This window comes from Barbatula barbatula (genome assembly GCF_947034865.1).
Source record: "Barbatula barbatula genome assembly, chromosome: 18".
Lineage (NCBI taxonomy): Eukaryota > Metazoa > Chordata > Actinopteri > Cypriniformes > Nemacheilidae > Barbatula > Barbatula barbatula.
Window position 1 is genome coordinate 11373891 of NC_136781.1, and position 19963 is coordinate 11393853.

Sequence of the window (19963 nt, forward strand, 5' to 3'; positions counted from 1 at the left end):
GCCTTGACAGAACATTGGCTGCATGTAATATGAATTGTTTCCATGCTTTTCCAACAACTAGAGCTTATAAACCATTGGCAAATGATCTAGTGTTGCTGTGAAGCTTTTTTTAGTGATGTGTAAAAGACCTTACAGAACAGAAGACAGAGTTCAGTTGTTCTGAAAGTAGACACCCTTTTGAATAAAGACAAGGCCACGGAGGCACAGGACTTGAGATGGAGCTGGAGGTGATAAAAGATCTGCTGTGGAGGAATGGACACACTTTCAAAGGCCCCTCCTCACAGTGTAGCCCGGATCCCACCTCCCTCCACGAGGCACATAGCCGGGACTGGTCAAGAACAAGAGTCTCACTGTAAAGGGATCTGGGGATTGTCCAAGGTAGCAGATTCCTGCCGAGTGAATGATGTTTGGGCTGCATTTAGAAAGTTTCATCCCCTTATCACTAACTGTGAAAGAACAGTGCAAATATCAGTGACTTGTGAGTTACAATGATATCCACTCCAGTCCCCGGTGGCTTGTGATGTTAAATAAGATATATGTCTGGAAGCGTCTGAAAGAAAACCAGAAAGAGAGGGCAGGAAACTGACAATGAAGACAGCATGTCATTGCCAACACACATCCACAGAATCTCGCTCACCCACCGTGACACTGGGTGTAGTAAATTATACCATCACTGGACACTGTTTTGTGGTTGCATGAAATATATACACTCTTCTAGAACTACTAGATGACAAATTATAGCATATAAAAATGTGTACTCAGTGCTCAGCCCAAGAGAATTGTGGGAATTATATTGGAAATAAACTAGTTGTAGTACTGCACCTTGAGTGAAAGTATAAAATCTGAGAGTCATGTTGGATTTTGATTGATTGGCTTGTTCAGTTAAGCAAAAAACAAACTTTAGGTTAAGTAATCTGAGAGCCTCCCCACGAAGAAGTGTGAAAGTGTTTTGGGCAAGTTAGGGCAAGTGGCATGAGTGTCTGAGGAAGATCAAGGTCAGAAGGTCATATTCAAGCACACAACATGGCTCAAGACGGCGTCACAATTGCAACACACTCAAGTATTTGTGGAATGCGTCCTGTCATAAGACCAACCTAGCAATAATCGGTCATTTTAACCCATCAATGGTACGTTTTAGATTTATGAAAAATCTAGTCCAGGTGAAGACAAATAGGTTTACAAGCTAGAAAGAGTTACCAAAACATGGGTACAAGTATTTTCATCTATGAGTGTAGCATAATACATCTAGTGTAATTTCACTGAGTTGGAAAGGAATCCATATCCTCAAGACATGTTCGCCCTTGACTCAAGCCACTTTTTGACAGTTTAAAAACACCTGCCAGAATAATTTAATCTCATGAACTGTGTGCCATGACATGCCCAGTGTAAATGCTCTGTTTGCAAACTGATCTATTTTTGGGAAGGTGGGAGGAAGAAGGCAAGACTATAGGCTACTGACAACGCCGGATTTCACTGTTAATACATACGTATGTTTTATTACGACTCACACCATCTCCTATTTCTTTGCGGGGGCACTAGGACCACGCGGAGCGGGTCAATATTGCACTTCGGTTCTTTGGCGACCTCGGTTTTGCTCTAAAGCAGTCACCGTTCAGAGGAGGGCATAGGATGCCGTCCGATACGTCGAAATAGTTTCTTTAAAACAGTTGAAAAAAACCCAGACGGTTGAAAGTGGTGAGTCTGTTTTGGAGGACCTGTCACGCACTCCAGCAAAAACCTTCCTAGACGAGATGGGAGTAAACCTGGACACTGAGATACCCGGTGAACTCCGAAGAGTGGAAAGTGTGATTTGGGTTTAAAGACGCCTTCTTCATTATTTAAACACCTTAAAGTTAAGTATTCTGCACTTACCGATTTAATCTCTAATGGTTTGTTGGCATTGTGGGCATAGAGAGACGTGCGTAAAGCTGTTGCGCACGTGTCAAACGCAGTTGCTCATGTATACTTATTATGATGTCGATATACATTATCTAAATACTTCCAAACACGAAAATACTCCAAACTACACATTCTAATACTTCGCATAAACACCATTCTTAAAGGAATACTATTACCTAGTTGCCATTTGTGCAAGTGCACAGTCCAGTTGTTGGTTTGAATAGCGGCAATGGTAAAGTGAGGGTAGGTAAACATTGTTTGTGTTCCTTGAGTTTAACAACTAAACAAGGCGTTGGTAGGGTTGGATGTACAGCCATTCATGATGTGAGAGACAACAAAAAACCGATGTTGGGGGTTTTCAGGACAAAGGGATGTTTTGGGAAATTGTGCGCAGGGAATTCCCCAGGTGTTACGCATGGATGTGCGTGATGATAGCGCTCTATACTACGACCAATGGAGTCATTTAGTTATATAGATATTAATGTGCGTTGCGCAATAATGTATTTGTCGATCATGAAAAGTAAAACGAAATAGGTTTAATGTGGGGAGATTTCTCTGCTGTATACCTAAAGAGCGCACAACAGAAAATCGCATTTTATTACCTAAATATTTGTCTCGAATTACTTTCTACTGCCAAAAGTTTTTAGGATGTGTCTGGCGCAGTATCAGAGCGCTTTTACAGTTTTTACTCTTTAGGTTTCTGTAAGGGTCAGTTACAGCAATTTTTAGTCTTTTAATGACCGATCCTGGCCCACACGAACCGCACGTACAGAGGTACATGACTGACGATTTCCTTAGTTCATAAGTTCTTGTTTTAATTCCTGTTGACAAAATGCTAAACCGGTTACATTTTAAACTGCTTCATATGAAAACTTAACCAAGATGGACCCAAATTGGCACACTAAATTGATCGATTCTTTGACATGACAGATCTACACCAAGGAGGAGCTATATTACCCAGTTGAATTTCATGTTTGTTTGTTTTTTCTCATAGGTAGCACACATCTCAGCCATGGTGCCCAACGGAAGATCAGGTCTGGCCCATCCTTGCTGTATCAGCCTGCTATTCTTACTACTTCTGCCCAGTTCGGTTTCAGTGAGAGAACCCCGCCACCAGCTTCACAGCCACCTCCCCTCCCTGATACCTCACTCCACTCTGCCACTGTCTCGCTCCCGCTTCAGCGCCAAAGCTCGACTGGACCTCACTACTCACTGCAACGAAAGCTGCTACCACAGAAGAGAAGAGCAAGAGCACCTAACTGAGCAATTAGGATTCGAAACGCTTTATGCGGATGGCTCTCGTACCTTAACCACTGTTGACCTGACAGAAAATGAATATGAGCCACCGGGTTATGCTGAAGTTCAAGTCAGGCCCCCCAAAGTTACATCCCCACGAAGTAAACGACAAAAACGTCAGATCTACGGATCCGACGGACGCTTTAATATCCGTGGCGACCACTTCCTGCTAGACTATCCGTTTTCCACGGCCGTTCGCATCTCCACTGGTTGCACCGGGGTTCTGGTGTCTAAGCAGCATGTGCTGACTGCAGCCCACTGCGTGCATGATGGGAAGGATTATGTCAAAGGAGCAAGAAAACTCAGGGTGGGATTTTTGATCCCTCCTTTTCTTAACGGCACAAGGTCAGGTCAGGCTCCCGTCAAAAAACCTTTAGTGCGTTGGGTGAGAGTGAAACGTACCCGCGTACCCAAAGGATGGATTCAGGGTCCACCGGAGGTCAGCATGGATTTTGATTATGCACTTTTAGAGCTGCGTTGGCCTCACAGGCGACCTTTCATGCGACTGGGGGTGTTACCGTCTTCTGAAGATTTGGCTGGTAAACGCATCCACTTCTCTGGGTTTGACAGTGACCGGGCTGGAGAACTTGTGTACCGATTTTGTCCAGTGGAGGATGAGTCCAACGATCTGATCTACCAGCACTGTGATGCCCGCCCGGGGGCAAGTGGCTCTGGCGTCTATGGTCGTGTGTGGGACAACACTTTAGAACGCTGGGAGCGTAAAGTCATTGGCATCTTCTCAGGACACCAATGGCTGGAAATCAACGGGGAGAATCGTGACTATAATGTGGCTGTTCGCTTTACTCCACTTAAATTTGCTCAGATCTGTTACTGGGTTCATGGAAATAAGGTGGACTGTAGTCAGGACTGAGTACACAGCACAGATGAGGAGGGATAATAAAGAATGTGAGAATGGTACATGAATGGACAAAACTTCTGATTTCTGGAACCTGCACTTTACAATCAGTCTTTTAATGGTTGTGGCTACTTTATCAGATACAAGACTTTATTGCTTGTAGATCACTTTCCACAGGTTTTAATTTCACATGGGTTAAGCTGGATCTTATTTAACCACTTGCTTGTTGCACATTGTTTTAGACTCCAGGCCAACAAAACAGATTTATCTTATGTCATGTCATGCCAGCGTTTAACAGATATCCGATCACAGTAAGATGCTTCATTAGAACAATTTATGCTTTACAGAAGCCTCTTACTGTTTGCACTTTTAAAGCACAGTTTAAGGATAGAGCAAGGTTAAATCTGGGATAATAACCATCTCAGAGACTTTGTTTTAGGGTAACACGAGTAACATTCAGAGATTTTGTATTTTATTGTGACTAAGTGTTGTCAAAAATATCGGTTTGGTCCTCTGAAGATTGCAATGTTGTCTGAAATATGAATACAAAAATAAAATAGACATGTAGGAGATGCAGTATGGGGGTAGACAATGGTAAATTAAAAGAGATGCAAAAATGTTGTTCTTCTTTGTTTGAGTCTATTATCAAGCTGACAATTCATTCAACTTCAACAAAGCTGTAACAATTGTAACATTACAACATCCTCTGGGAAATCTCCATCCATTTTCTTCTTTGGATCACTGTAAAGACTGCAGATTAACTAAGACAAAGGTTGCGGGGTACATGCTTAATATAATTATATGTGAAAAAAGCTTTTATTTTAATAAACTAAAATATACCTTTTCAGTGCCTCGAATATTTTTTTTACTTTTGCAGAAGATTGATGATAGGATTATTGATAGTGTGTTATATCAACATTATTAAAGAACACAAATGCTTTATAGACTGATAATTATACAATTTTACATGAGCTGATGTATGAAGTTTTGATACCCTCTTGTGGTAAGTCCATTATTGAGTTTTTTCTAGGCCTTTTCACAATGTGTTGAACAGTAAAACTTCACCAGTGTAGTTCATGTAAAAACAGTTGCTAAGTAATTTACATAAAAAATAATTTAAGAGTTAAAAATTATTTTACACAAACATTTAGTATCAATTTGGATTTCAACATGTCAAACATCATTTACATGAACAAATGTCCCTTTTAGGCACTAAAAGCATGGTCTGACGTGTTTAAAAGCAGAAATGTTAAAATGTTATCATATTTTAAACCCCCTTTTCTTTCATAACAAGGGCTTAAAATGACCCTTAACAGTCTAAAAAACTACACAGTATGACAAGAACATAAAACTTTCAACAAGACAAATATAAAAAATATGTTAACCTAGCTATTCGAAAGGCCAAATGTGTTACTTCAAACAAGATAAGCTTAGGCTAATGTAAAGATCTTTAAAATATGTTAAAGGGACAGTTCACCCAAAATGAAATATTTTCATCATTTACTCGACCTTAAGTTGTGCCAAACGTGTGTAAAATTTGTTGGTCTGCTGAACACAAAGACATTGGATGATGTTCTGGGGCACCACTGACTTCCATAGTTGGGGAAAAGCTGTAATGGTATATATAGTCAATAGTGATTTTTGCTGTTCAACAGAACAAAGTAATGAATACAGGTTTGGACCAACTTGACTGCGAGTCAGTGATGAAAGAATTTTCATTTTTGGGAGAACTGTCCCTTTAACATGGATGATAACATAGTCATGGACATTTTGCCACACTATTTCTTAATTTGTATTATGCATGTATTATATTCTATCAGTAGGCCTAGTACATCTAGTAAATCGTCCAATAATATTTTTTAGAATATTCCCATTTAATATTTATTTTAACACAGAATATTTTAATTTAATTACACAGTGGTCTTAATCATCATGATTTTACCTTGATGACGTTTAATATTTACAATCATTACTTTGCCGTTGTCAAACGTCCAGAGAGAGTGGAAATCTACAGGATTTCATATTCATTCGTGAGTCTTTACTGCCCTCCACTGGTCGAAGATGAGAACACATTTTATTAATTGTATCGCAACATGGCCGTTCGTAGCATTTCAATACTTGCGCGAATTAAGCAAACCAGTGCAGGGTTTTTGTGTAAAATTATTGTAGCTATTCACAATTTCTGTGCATCGCTGCAAAATATGAACAAGCGTTCAGTTTATCGACAAAGCAACGTAAAGTATATTTTCACACCCTAGTGGTATCTTTCCCAATAACGTTTCACTTGTTCACGCAGAAACCATATTTAGACTCCTACATTTCATATAAACATTGTTAAAACAATTGTGTTGTTACTAATCTAACCACAACATGAACTGAACTAATATGACGCTACAAATACAGCTCGTCATTTTAGATTTACAGTTTCCTACATAACGTATGGATCATTCTGTGAAAATATAACCTATAGCTTTAATATTGACTTGAATAGCCATTTCAACGCTTAAATTCAAATGCGCGAAAATAGAATAGACACAGAGTATTGCCTTGATAATCACAAGACCATGTCATAAAGCCTCAAATTGTAATAAGAAAACCGGAGGCAGGTGGAGAACAACGTTGACTATGATCAGATTTGACAAGGAAGCAGTTTAGCATAAACACAAATGTGATTTAAAGGATCCAACGTGTTCCGCAAAATCCCTGTGAAATGTTGTAATAAGAGAACAGATTTGCATTATTGTGTAAAAGCTTGTTTTTGAACAGTAGTGTGAAGCCTTCTATGAAATCTGCGATTTATCGAATATGTAGAGGATGACAACGCAACCAGTCCTTTTATTTTGATTTATTTTCAATTACACATTTTTGCAAACCTCGCATATTATTGCAGCAAATCATGCTGAACACTGAAAAAAAATGTTGAGTATCTACATGGACAGGTGATCCAAGAATCTATAAATCAACACTAAAAGAACAATATGCGGTATATGGACTGAAGCAGGAATGTATGAAACAAGGAGAGTGCACTGCCAAAATGTAAAAAAACAAAGTTATAAACACATCAAGTTGTTTAGTGCTTTTTTATTAGAGATAAGGAGACGATACAAAACATCCACTGACCAATATCCATCAAAGCTCTGTACACAGGCTGTCCAAACCTATCGCTCCCCATCTAAACTCATCCGCAACCTTCACTCAACCCAATTCATCCACAGACCGCTCACCCTCTAGGTCCCAGATTTTACAGGTATAAGGAATGTGTTCACTTTTTTGACACCAGCGCCATGGTTTTGAATTACATTTGGAAATATATAAATTGGATGGAATTGCATTAAAACAACTTGTGAGCTCAAAATAAAACAGGGGGATAACCGTGTTCCCAGAATGGTCCAATACGTTGTGATTTTGGAGTAAATTGTTTTGTACTACACCTAGTCTCAACAACACATACATACTTAGAAAACTTAACAAGTAGTTTGGCAAAAAAAAAAACGAATTGCTGAACAAACAGTATGTCGCAGGATTAATAGCTGTATTGTAATGTCTGCTGTCTTATTCCTTTCAACAATCTAATGGAACCCAGAAAGAACGAAAACCTGTCCATACACATTTACAGTTATATTACTTTGTTTTTTATAATCGTCCTTCATCTTCGTCTTAAGATCTTTTTTCTTTTTTGTGTTTTTGTTCATTGTATGTGTGAACTGGAATGACAGCCTACATCTTTCTGCATGTATGGAGTTTGGAAACTGTCACTTTTACCCAACCCTCCCCACCCAGTGGCCCCACAACAGCGGTGCTAGCCCATCTGCCCCACCCATGTTGGAATGAACAGCAAACCCCTGAAATGTGTTAGCCTCAATCGGTCAGAGGCAATCCCTCGAGAGAGATCACTGATGCTCCACCGAGCTTTTCAGCAAGGGTCTTTCGGTCTTTGATATCATCCAGACCGTTCACTTGCCACTCGTGCTTGATACCTGTAATAACAAACTGAACGTTACAACTCAACCTCATAAAAGTGTGAAGATAAACAAACAAACTAACTTTTACCTGTGAACTTCTTTTTAATGGCATCCTTGGAACTGGCGTAGATCATCTTACTTTTTAATGGGGAATTTTCTGGGGCCCTGAACAGAATGAATCATTTCACAATCAAAATCATTTCATAACAGACCATTAACAGTAAAATCTTGACTTTTAAACCACCCACTTACCAGAAAATGAAAACCAGGTCTTCCTTCTTGGTCTCTTTAGTCTCGTATGTGGCATCATACAGAGCATAGCGACAGTCAGCAGGTGGAAGCATCTTCACAAATGTAAGGTAAGGATCTCCTTCGTCTCCCTGCAGGATCTCTTTGCCCTCCTCCATAATGATCCGCTTCTTGTCCTCGCTCAGACAGAAGAGAACGGCCTTCTTCCTCTTCTTCCTGTCTTCCTCACTGGCCTGAGCCTTGCGGACCTTCATATCGTTGAAGATCGTCAACACTGCTTCGTCAACTGTAACTCCGGAGGCCTGCAAGCACAGAAACGCAGTATAAGGTCACATGGCCGATCAGTGGTTCCCTTTGAACAGAGGGAAGTGAGTGAGCTGATGATCTACTATATATGACACTGAAAGAGTGAAAGTTTTGAAACGGTCTGTCCTAGTTGCACTGACTGAGGCGTTTTGTGTATGGCGTGCGTGTCAGTCAGGGTCCAAAAACACCCAGACAAGAGAATCAGCACATTTCAATAACAAAAGGTAAAGTAATCGGTTGCAATGGGTCAAACCCAATATTATGGGAACATTTCTGAATGGATTGGCTTTCAACAGCAGAAACCTTACCCAAAGACAAGACAATCTGGCACATTCTTAAGGCATGCTCCAACACATTTAAACAGAAGCAAGGTTGGGCACTTCCTCATAAGGTCAGTGACCAAATCTGTGGTGATGGTAGAATGCAAGCTTATAGGCTAGAGATGCATAGCAGTATTCACTGGATAATTTGAATAAGAAAGCTGGCTTTGCACAATTATAACAAGTTGGGCCTATTGCCATTTGAAATATCGATGTCATAGACAATATCTAAAGAGACAATGTTTCCGTTGTGAAAATTAGTGGCATCAGTCATAACAGCACAATACATCTTTTCAGTTCTTGCGATTTAGATTAGAACAAACAGCAAACCCTTTAATGCCACACGTTAAACTCAAGATTTGAAACGTAAAATTCTTTAACGAAAAATGTTACTTTCCTGCTACAGAGTATATTAAGACAAGATGAAAACGAGAAATAGCATGAGAGTCCTGTTTTTAAGAGATACAATGCATCACTGACCCACTTGCAGAATATATAGGTGGAAACAGGTTTGCTTAAGGTGTGAGAGACATACACGTCAGACTCCCCTTTACATAACATGACCGTGGGCATAATGGAGAAAATTGCTGATTTAATATAGCAAAATATGGATGAAAAACTTGGTTCTAATGAACAAAATAGACCATAATAATTAATAGAAGCATACATTTAATTTGGCCTTTTTGAAAATTGTAGCAATACATTCCCAAATCAGATAAATACACCTTCACACATTTCATCCGCCATATATTGCTACAAAATTCCAAAGGGCAAAATAAGGTCCAAAGTGTACATCCAATGACAAACGCTCACTCACCGACGTCCATTGAGGAAACAAGTAAAACGAGGGATACCGGAAATTAAACTTTAAAGCTGTCGAATCAGTCCAAGTCAAAAGAATGTATATCACGTGTCTTTAACAAAAGACCTTGACGTAGCTTGTGGCTCATGACGTCCCATTTTGTTCCCGGCACCACGTACTTGCTACTAGAATACTGAGACTGCTCGTACCGGAACCGGCATTTCCTTCTGCCTACAATACCTCTCCAAAAACGTAACGGGTCTTAAATACAGCGAACAAGATTAAAACCAGCAAAGATGATTGTTTTCTGCACAATATCCATTCGTAATAGACAGCGTATCTCAAACAAGACAAACGTGTTCATTGCCCACCAAAGCCTGAATGGTACTGGACGAAAAGGCAAAAAGCCACGATTTTTGCGTTAAAGAAAAAGCTGCCATGTTAAGAACGCATTACGCGACGAGTCGTCAGATACGTCTAACCGGAAGAGTCTTGTCGTGCACACATTGCCTGATGACACGCAAATGCAACGTAACGGTTTAAAACGCACTTTACTTCCATCCAATGCAAAAATTCGTTAACATCAACCCTTAAAAAGACAAATAATTCACCTAATATACATTTTTACTCTAGTTATTTTTCTACTCAAAGAAATAACCAAGACCATCTGTGCATCAAAGAATAAGGGTGGGGCCACGGTTGCAGTGTTCGTGCATGCGTTCTAATCTATTAAACGGCTAAATTGAGGCCCTTTTTACCGAAATAAACATTTAATGCTTCGATATCATGAAGGCATGTTCGTTAATACACATGCCCGCAACCTCTCCGGTGCGGTAAAATCAACGGTGTGTTCAAAATGCCGCCAATGGCCTTATTCAGACAAAGGACAGGCTCGAGGAAGCGCTTCATCTGGACGGCTGAAATGGTTTAACGTTAATACACGCACCCTGCCAGAGGTAAACGATTTGATCACCTCCTCCATTTACCTTTCAAATTGTAACGGATTTGTAAAGCGTTTGGGCCTGCGGGTGGTGTGTCATCAAGTGCACAGAAAGGCCCTTCCTGGGCCCGAGTACACGGAAATAAAGAAGCGGAGCGGGGAAATGGCGCCAGTTACTTTTGGGGCTTTTTTTGTAAATCTCACAGCATCCGAATAGCTAAAGGCCTCGCACGGGCATAAAACAACAAAGGAGGGCGAGTGTAATTCCACGTATAAAAATATGACCCGCGGACCCTGGTATGCGAGCCGGCAAATATTATTTTCATTTATTGTAACAATTCATGTCACTTCAGATAACCTGCAGGGTTGCTCGACGCATTCAAGAAAGGCGTCAATCGACTACTGCAGATTTCACATTTTTTATTCACATAAAAACGAACAAAGACATACTCTTATTACAACGAAAACCTTCAAACATGTTCAAACTAAAGGTAAATAAGTGTTTAAACGTGGACATACCATGGTTGTATCTCTGTGCTAGTCGGCGTCTGGGGAGAAATTGAATGAGCAGTGATGCAGTCCTTCGGTCTCGCACACTTGAAACAATTCATGGACGCGCCCTTTTGCGCGTGGCCGTGAGACAGATGGGAACGAGCAACCATGTCACGCGCTTATTGGTGTGTTGTGGGAGCTGGAGTTCTTTAGTCAACAAAAATTGAGGACCTTTAAATATATATTTTATGTCAGTATACACCTATACAGTATACTCATTAATTGACACTAAAATGCGTTTTATCAGTGACGCAGCAAACCATTAGGATGCGCCGATAAATTAAATTATAAATGAATATAATTGTATTTAAAGGCACTTTGTGTGTTTAACATCAATTACAAATTGATGAGTATTAAAAATGTAAGAATGTGATTTAAAATGCATATTATATTTAGTATCATTTATTTTATTTCATATATTTAGTTTATACCAATCATTAAACGTTTTGTTCAAAAATGTAGACACTTGATTTATTAGTTTGAATTTCATTCATAAATGAATAGGGTTGAGGAAACTCTTAAATGGAGGGGTTTTATTTGACGCATGGTGACGAGACATGGGGAAAATTCCTTTTTTGCTAATAAATTGCTAATTTGACTAAAACACATACTACACTGGGTGCAATGTTTGTTAGTTATTCTCAAGACATCCTGCTCTCCGGGACTAACCCCTTGTGCTTGTCTCTGCCCCTTTTTAAGGTTCGCTTAACTCGCTTCCAAATAAGGAAGCAAATGGTGACAGTCGTGAGCGCGCATCAGCCGAATCCGCGCACACATCAGGCGGTTCGCGACTCCAATCGCCATATAAGGAAACAAGGACGTTTCAATTCTATAGGAAGCTTTCAGGCAGCACGCGCTAGAGGGAGCGTCTTTTTGCAGCAGTGAAGAATGAAACGACAAAAGAGAAAATAAAACGTCCGCAGACCAAGCGCTATACTGTAGTGTCTTTATTTTCAATCCGACGAAATCTAACGTCATCTGTTTCTACAATTATTTGTAGGTTGTAGGTAAAAATGGTGCACACACAGACATCGCATTAATGCTGACACCTAGTGTGCATCGTTGACTTCTGGTTTAAATGGTCGGTCATTTTTTACGCAGCAATCAAGACCCTATCCGCTGAATGCATAACGCTTTATTTAAGAATATATATCATGTAGAGTACAATAATATAATATATAAAGTGGCAGAATGATATCTGGTTGGTCAGTTTTGGCAAGGTGTATACAATTTAAAACGAGCACATACCATAAAACAATGAGGCTCTAGTAACTGGAATCCAAAAAAACAGAATATACCACAAAATCCATATTTTCCTTGTAAATTGTTTCCTTTCCTTAAAATCTGTGTGTATACTGTGAGCTACTTGACATATACCTGAAGACAACATATTTCAACAATACGCTTACAAGTACCATTATATTTGATATAGGGTACAATATAACTACTGTGATCGTTGGGACATGGAATGTAATGAGAAGAATCACTAAGAAAACTAATAAAGCTGAGTGCAAAAACCGAAGTACAGCACGAATAATATATAGAAACAAACCTACAGAAACAGATGTTTACTAATGTATGCATTAAACAACAGCTTCATATCTCAAAAATAGAGAACAGAGTATACGGACCAAGCAGTCTTCAAGACACTGTTAAACCGTTCGCATTGGCTTTTCTCTCAATACTTTCATAACATCTTCATGACTGTCTGTATTAAACGCACAACAACTTGATAGCAGTTTAGAATTGTGCAGCACCAGTCCAGCACTTATGAATGTTGCAATGGAGTAGTATGTATAAAACCTGATTAGGAAGCCCCAAAAAGTGCAAAAACATTAGAAATTATTAAAAATAATTTCAAAAGAAATCATAGATGACTGTATACAAGCTGGACTGATGGAATGCATAGAAGGCCACAGTTTGGTGCAAAGATCATAGTACAGCTCTTTTAAAGGTCCCATAACATAGGTACATTTTTTATACTATACATCATAAACTCAGGTTTTAAGGAATGATCCTAGTTATTGTGCAAAGGTACAAACAGTGGCTAAAGAAAACAAACAGAGAGCATGTCTACAGAGTGCTATCTAGTAGAAGGACACCATCCAGCTAGTAAGGATGCCTGTGACACTAAGGATGTCTTTGGCTGTATTGGAATGAACTGTGAATATATCAACTCAATGAAGAGTTTAGCCCTTGTGCTAAATCCATATCTGTCCCTGAAAATTACTCGCTGGTTGTGATTTTTGGTCTTATTTGCATTGATATAAAAAAAATCAGATTGTTGATATTCTGTCTAAATAAGCATTAAAAGATTTAAGTGCTATGCTTGGAGATGTGCGTTATTATTTGGTATCGTGTTATTGGTTGCTCCTGTGCAGTTTACACCTCGTTTTGGCATCTTTGGTTTGCCTGAGAAGCTATCTTGTTTTCTTGTGTTCAACAGCCCGCTGACCATGGCCTCTGGTCTTGTTTAATACATCCGTGGCCTGCAGTAATGAAAACATTGTTAAATAAATTCATTTTTGTGGTTGAAATTTTACTGTCACGCAGAGGTTTATATATTTTACCTTCTCCAGGAAGACCCCGGCGGCCTGGTCTATGGCTGTGCCAACTTGTGTGTATTGGCCAGAGTATCGAATAAATGCCCAGGTCAACATAGCAATCATGGCAAGACCGATTACACAGTCACATACAAAGGAAATTGTTTCCAGGCCAATGAAGAGCAAGAGTCCTGACAGCACGTACAGCAGACAAATCAAGACAAAAAGCACCGCAGGTGTCCGGAAAGCACTAAACAAATTCTTTGACTGAAAAGAAAAATGAAGATATTAATATTAATCAGATCTTACATTGTGTTCTTTAAACAAAGAACAAATTGCACAAACAACGTAATACTAAAACACACAAACACCACCACAGTTCTTGCACTATTTTTGGTTTTAGTTTTTACATTACACCCACCTCGTTGTGCTTACTGAACGACCCCCACATCTCCTTCAGCTCCCCTTCCAACTGTTCCTGATAACGGTTACAGAAATCTTGCCCACCCATCTTCTTAGTGCCAGTGAAATGACGGAGAGCGCCTTGCATTAAGGAACGGTGCTTTTCCTCCAGTGATTCAGGGGCCACATAAGGCAGATCGCCACCGCACACCTAACAGTGAATTTAGTTTGGAAATGTTTATAATGTACAGATACGTGAGAACTACTTGCATTGTAAACAGAAAGCAATAAAATGCCCACAAATGTTTTGCAATTACACAGAAGACATTTACATCCTGGCCATGTCGAGCTTTATATGGCTCCCCAAAAACAGAAATTTCAATATTTTTCAGACTAACAAAACAAGACACAGCAAGCATACTATCAGAACATTTTATGGGTGTATACTCCTATATAATGGGTGTTCATTCAATGAATTCCAAACATCTTACAAACCTTCTCCATATTCTTGTAGTACTGGTCTTTAGCTGCCGCAACTGCCGCAAGATTATTGGCCTCTGCAGTAGCCTGAATGGATTAAATAATATTTCTTACACATATTCACAAACTGTCAAATATTATTAATACTGTGAATAGGTTTACCTCCAGCATTGATTTAGGGTGTGGAAGGTCTTCTCCCTGATATATCTTGATATATGCCTGATACGTAAGAACAACAGATTAAAAAAACGCTTCCTGACAAACAAGGTCACATAGGGCCAGGTGTGTGTTCACCTTAAAGTACTCCAACAGGCCCCTGCAGGTCACTTTATTTCCATTGATCTCCTTCACAGCCAGTTCATCAGGATTCAGAAGGTGTGTAATGAGGACACGCAACTCATCCTTGAACTCTGCAGCCACATCTGAGACACAAATTAAAAGACGGACAGATATTCAAATTAAAAAATGAATTTTCACAGCCAACCCCAGCTGCCACTTCTGATAATTCATGCCCATCTCTAGTCCTGGCAGAACAATGTACAGTGTGTATGATTATTAAAACATGAAGGTAGTCTATACCACGTAGCTGTCCTTTGAAAGCAGGGCTTGTTGCCACATTCAGGCCAGGGTGTGGTAAGAGAAAACAGGATATGGAGGTGAAGCAGGAGTGAATGTGCTCTCTCACTGTCTGAATCTCCTGGTGCTGACTCGGCTTCACCTAAAAGCCACAACACAAAAGAGAGAGATGAATACACAGACTTAACAGAAAGACCACAAGTTCCTAAAGTCGTGTGCAGTCACATACTTGCAAACGTTTGTCCAGGAAATCACTTCCTCCTTTGAACCCGTATTTGTATTCATAAGGGAAACTCCAATCTCGGACCAGGAACATAAGAGACTGCGGGTATGGAAAGAGTTAAAATGACATGAAAAGGTATTTCTCCTGCCTAAATACATACCATAACGTGTGTTTTCTGTTTGCTTACTAAAAAATATATAATATACATATAAAGTATAATGGCATGGTATGTATTCATTTAAATCTTTAGATTAGCATATGTGCGACAATGCGGTTACCATCACTGTATAAGTGCCGCCACAGTGTTTTTTGGCCCCTAAAGATATTGCGCTCAATAAACTACATGAATGCCAAGTGAAAACCACAAAGTTCTAGCACACAATTCTAGCATCAGTTAATCACCCTTGTTTGAAACTTGTATAATGTATTTGTTTGATTGAACACAAAGAAATATATTTGGAAGAAAACTAGCAACTGAGATTTCTGGGGCACCATTGACTACCATAGTAGAAAAAATATTGTATATTTTTTTGTTCTGTTGAACAAAAAAGATGAGATTCTGAAGAATTTTTACGGTTCCGGCACATTTGACTACCGTTTTATTTATTTCTACTATCGTAGTCAATGGTGCCCCAGCAATCTCAGTTGCTAACATTTTTCCAAATAGCTTCCCTTGTATTCAACAGAACAAAGAAATGTAAACAGGTTTGGAACAACTTGAGGTTGGGTAATTCATGACAGAATTTTGGATGAACTTTCCCTTTAACTACATGATTTGTTTTTACCTGAAAAGGCTTCAGAAAGATTTCATCAATTGCCAGACGGCCATACTCTGTAAACAGCTACAGACATATAAAAACAATGTTACAACAGTCATCCTAAGTTTGAAAAGCTTTACATGAAGCAGGTCAATTTTAAACCCAGGTATATGGTAGGCGGATCCTTAGAAAAAATACTGTTAAACCATACATGTATACGTAAGGTAAATCACATATATTATACAAATATTGTGACTATATAAAGACTATCCAAATGTATTCAATTAGTAACAGAAAGATTCGGGTGAGGGATTCTGTGGGAAAGTATTTATTAGTGCCTACAGCGGCCAAATGCACAAAGTTGTATTTCTCGATACTTGTAATCGAACTAACCTGAAGCTGTTGTAGATCATCTTCCTGAATATTCTGGGACAGGTTATAAATCTACAAAAAATAAATGTACAGTGTTATGGGAGGCTGGGTTGTGCTGAATGTCAGAGAAGGTAAAAGGAAAGACAAAGACAAGATATATGCATATAAATGAAAAAACAGCTTTGAAGAAACCTGGACAGAGCTGGTCATGGTGCTGAGCGCAAAAATAGTTGCACAGTCCTTCACAGTCGACTGAGAATCAAATGCTCCTTGTGTGTCCATTAAAAGCACTGCAACCTACAGCAAGAAAAAAATGCTCCATTTCAAAAGTGACCACAAACATGATTCAAGTATCAGTGTGTGTTAATGGTTTCTTTGTGCACATTATGCAACAAGCCAGAACCACCCACAACTAAATCTTGGCAGGAAACGATGCCATCCCATCACATAGTTATCATAAATCTGACATCATTGCATATTGCTTACTGGATAAAAACCCAGGCTGTCTCTCAATCAGCTCCCTTGTTCAGTAGTCGACGTATGTCTATGTACCCTTACCAGAAATCACGTGACAAGTTTTGAAGACGTTTAACCGAAATCGCAGGAGCCAACTCAATGAACTTCATGAATCGCGATAGAACTTTTGAAAAGAAAAACGCTTGTTATTTATGTTATGTATAAACAAACGTTCCTAGACAGGCAACACAATCTACTTAACAGTTACATTTAATAATCGACCAAATTTGTGCACTGATATGTAACAGAATAATGAAAGTGTTTCTCATACTGTATGTACTTCAACCAGATAAAGTCAGAGAGATTTTTGCCGGCTGTTGATTAATACCAGCTGTGAAGCATCACAACGCACTTTAGCAGGTGTACTCCATATACTGATTCAAGACCTCGGGAAGAAGGGAGCTGATCGAGACACAGGGCCAGATTTACGATAAAGTTCACAATACAACTGTAATAAGAGAATTTCGAGAGAGCTGGAAATGACAAATAGTATTTATTTACAACTCAAAAATGTATAACTTATAATAAGTATTCTTGGTTATAAATGAAAAAACGACTATTATAAAATTATAATAGTTAAAATTACAGATACACCGATATATTGGCGAATAATCAGTATCGTTCGCGAGGGCCAATATATCCTGTCAATCAAGAGAGGATGCAATGAACTTGAGCTCTGTATTAAGAAAATGTTAAGAAACATCACCAGTTTGATGTTCAATATTAATAGTCATTATATGAATGAATAACATAAGAAAAACTAGATAGTTAACAAATATCAATTTAATATTTGGAATCGGTATCGATATGGTATTTATATGCTAACCTACTTATAAGTCGCTTTGGATAAAAGCGTCTGCCAAGTGAAAAAATGAATATGATATATTTCAAAACGATGATAAAAGCCATATCTCAAAACATGCACAACTACAGTGATCAGTGAGTGGTTCTTACCTCACTTCCATTCTTCTTCTGCACAACAAAGACTTCGCTCCATAGCTGGATACCAGTGGTTTCTGGCTCTGAGCCTCCTCTCCAGGAGAACCCTGTCAGAAGGTCATTCTCCTGCCCAAGCCAGTCCTGACCAGCCTGTTGGGGACAAAAATAATGACAGTTGAGCAGAAACTACACAGAAAGTAGGTTTAAGCGCAACAAAAGGAAGAGGAGGTTCAGATTATACAGAACAACAAATGTTCGATTTTCTCACTAACCTTCCTATTCATGTATCGGAGCATGAAATCCAAGAGAAAACTTTTCCCCTTTCGGAAGGCACCGGCGACAGACAGCACCACCACATCTTTATCGCGAACCTCTGGTGCCAACAGAATTTGACTAAGCGCCTTTGTATCCAGATCAAAGGAGTGATCCTGTTTATTGACTGTCACGATTTGGACTGGGCCGGGTTCAGTCCCCATTCTCTTTAATTACAAGTGTAGCGTGGAGCACAAAAACATGATTATTTCAGTATTCTCAGCAAGTCACACGTTCATTTTCAGTTTCAAGCATATAAAATAATTTCTGGGAGGCATTATTGAGACAGTACTGGCCCTGTTGGTCAGCAGGGCAGGATATGTTTGCAAATTGCGATGTGGAAAAAGCAGCTGAAAGGTTCAAACAGGCTCTTCTCCACTGACAGTATCACCAGCTTGAATGTCCTTTCACCCGTGGGCAAATGTGTTTGAGATGCTCTTAAAAACTATTTGGAGAAAGTTACTCTATGTTTAGGGTGAAACATTTGGGCACAAATATGTAAGCAAAAAAATTCACGTCAAGTAATAAAACGTAGAGCTGGAACCTATTATTAAATAAGGGGTGGAACAAGAAAAGACCTGCTGAAATGAACATGCTCATGGCCATCCAAACTTCCTTGAATGTCACAACTCTCCCACGTTTAAGTAAACACAAATACAACAGTAATGATTACGACTGCAATATAAATCTGAAACACTAGTCCAAGCATCACCTCTCCTGGTTTTACACAATGGCGGCGTTAATGTGCGATAATGTAATATTTTCTAAACACAAACCAGACGTTGTTTATTTGATGAAATGTAAAAATACGCGTGTTTGTTATTTGTATGTAAACTCGAACTCGCCGCTTTATGTTAAACTTGCTCGTAGCTATCGCCTCGCCCAAAGACTGACATGATTCAATCAAACCTATCGAGAAAACGATTTAAGAAACAAGCGATACGTCAATGTTAAGCAATCTTCCGCGTGTTAACAACGTTACCTGGCGTGTAGTTTTATTTAAAAAGTAATTTAACAATTGAAATACCTTATCCTGATATTTTAAGGCAGATCTGCCACGCTTCTGTCTCGGGTTATGAACGTCTAGTTTTAATAAACACAACTTTGTCCGATTAAGAACTTCCCGCCGCATGTGCACCTGGGAAATGTAGTTCTTTTGGTGATGAACTCACGGACTGTCTACCTCTTCCAGACCACACAAAACTACAACATCCAAGATATAACCAGATCAACCTCACTTCACAAGCGGGGCTTGTTTTTATGGTCCTATCAGAGTGCGCGGATGTTAAATAGAAGTGGTTATGGATGCGGAACACATTCATTTTCAGCTTTAATATCTCTTCATGGTGAAAAAGCTTTGCACACATTTTGTAATGAACGGGCAATACAATGTCAGTCTATACCAACATGTTAAAAATGCCACGAGGCATCCTTCGTGTTTTCTTTTGAGGGACAGTTTTGTCAGATGTCCTGGGACTGTCTGCAAGGTTTTCCACAGTGAGTCATACCAGCAAGGTCCCCTCCTCTTTAACTAAAGACAAGTTTTGTCATATTTTACATACCCTCATGTCATTCGAAACCTGTTTATGACTCTTCTCTTTGTTGAACACAAAAGGGAGATATTTTGAGAAATGTCTCATTTGAGAACAGCAGTGTTTAG

General features: G+C 39.2%; 3 protein-coding genes across 4 annotated transcripts; 1 reads left to right on the forward strand and 2 right to left on the reverse strand.

Moving 5' to 3' along the window:
• The first annotated feature begins 1547 nt into the window (after nt 1–1547).
• prss23 (serine protease 23) lies at nt 1548–4895 on the forward strand. Of its 2 annotated transcripts, none has more exons than XM_079479226.1 (2): nt 1548–1857; nt 2894–4895. In XM_079479226.1, the coding sequence occupies exon 2, from the start codon at nt 2912–2914 to the stop codon at nt 4064–4066; it is 1155 nt and encodes a 384-aa protein (XP_079335352.1). In that variant the 5' UTR covers nt 1548–1857; nt 2894–2911; the 3' UTR covers nt 4067–4895. The 2 variants fall into 2 exon arrangements, with proteins under 2 accessions (XP_079335352.1, XP_079335353.1); XM_079479227.1 differs by having other exon boundaries at nt 1629–1857; nt 2898–4895.
• Nucleotides 4896–7116: 2221 nt separating this feature from the next.
• cfl1 (cofilin 1) lies at nt 7117–11306 on the reverse strand. Its single transcript, XM_079479798.1, has 4 exons — nt 11150–11306; nt 8266–8564; nt 8102–8178; nt 7117–8028 (listed from the first exon to the last, which is right to left on the reverse strand). Exons 1-4 carry the CDS (start codon nt 11150–11152, stop codon nt 7910–7912), a joined length of 498 nt encoding a protein of 165 aa, XP_079335924.1. The 5' UTR covers nt 11153–11306; the 3' UTR covers nt 7117–7909.
• Nucleotides 11307–12111: 805 nt separating this feature from the next.
• Nucleotides 12112–19500, reverse strand: LOC306907998 (atlastin-3-like). Its single transcript, XM_079480551.1, has 14 exons — nt 19331–19500; nt 18264–18470; nt 18007–18141; nt 16729–16833; nt 16558–16608; nt 16192–16248; nt 15413–15505; nt 15187–15325; nt 14902–15029; nt 14770–14826; nt 14623–14694; nt 14147–14338; nt 13753–13992; nt 12112–13671 (listed from the first exon to the last, which is right to left on the reverse strand). Exons 1-14 carry the CDS (start codon nt 19433–19435, stop codon nt 13603–13605), a joined length of 1650 nt encoding a protein of 549 aa, XP_079336677.1. The 5' UTR covers nt 19436–19500; the 3' UTR covers nt 12112–13602.
• Between the last annotated feature and the right edge of the window lie 463 nt (nt 19501–19963).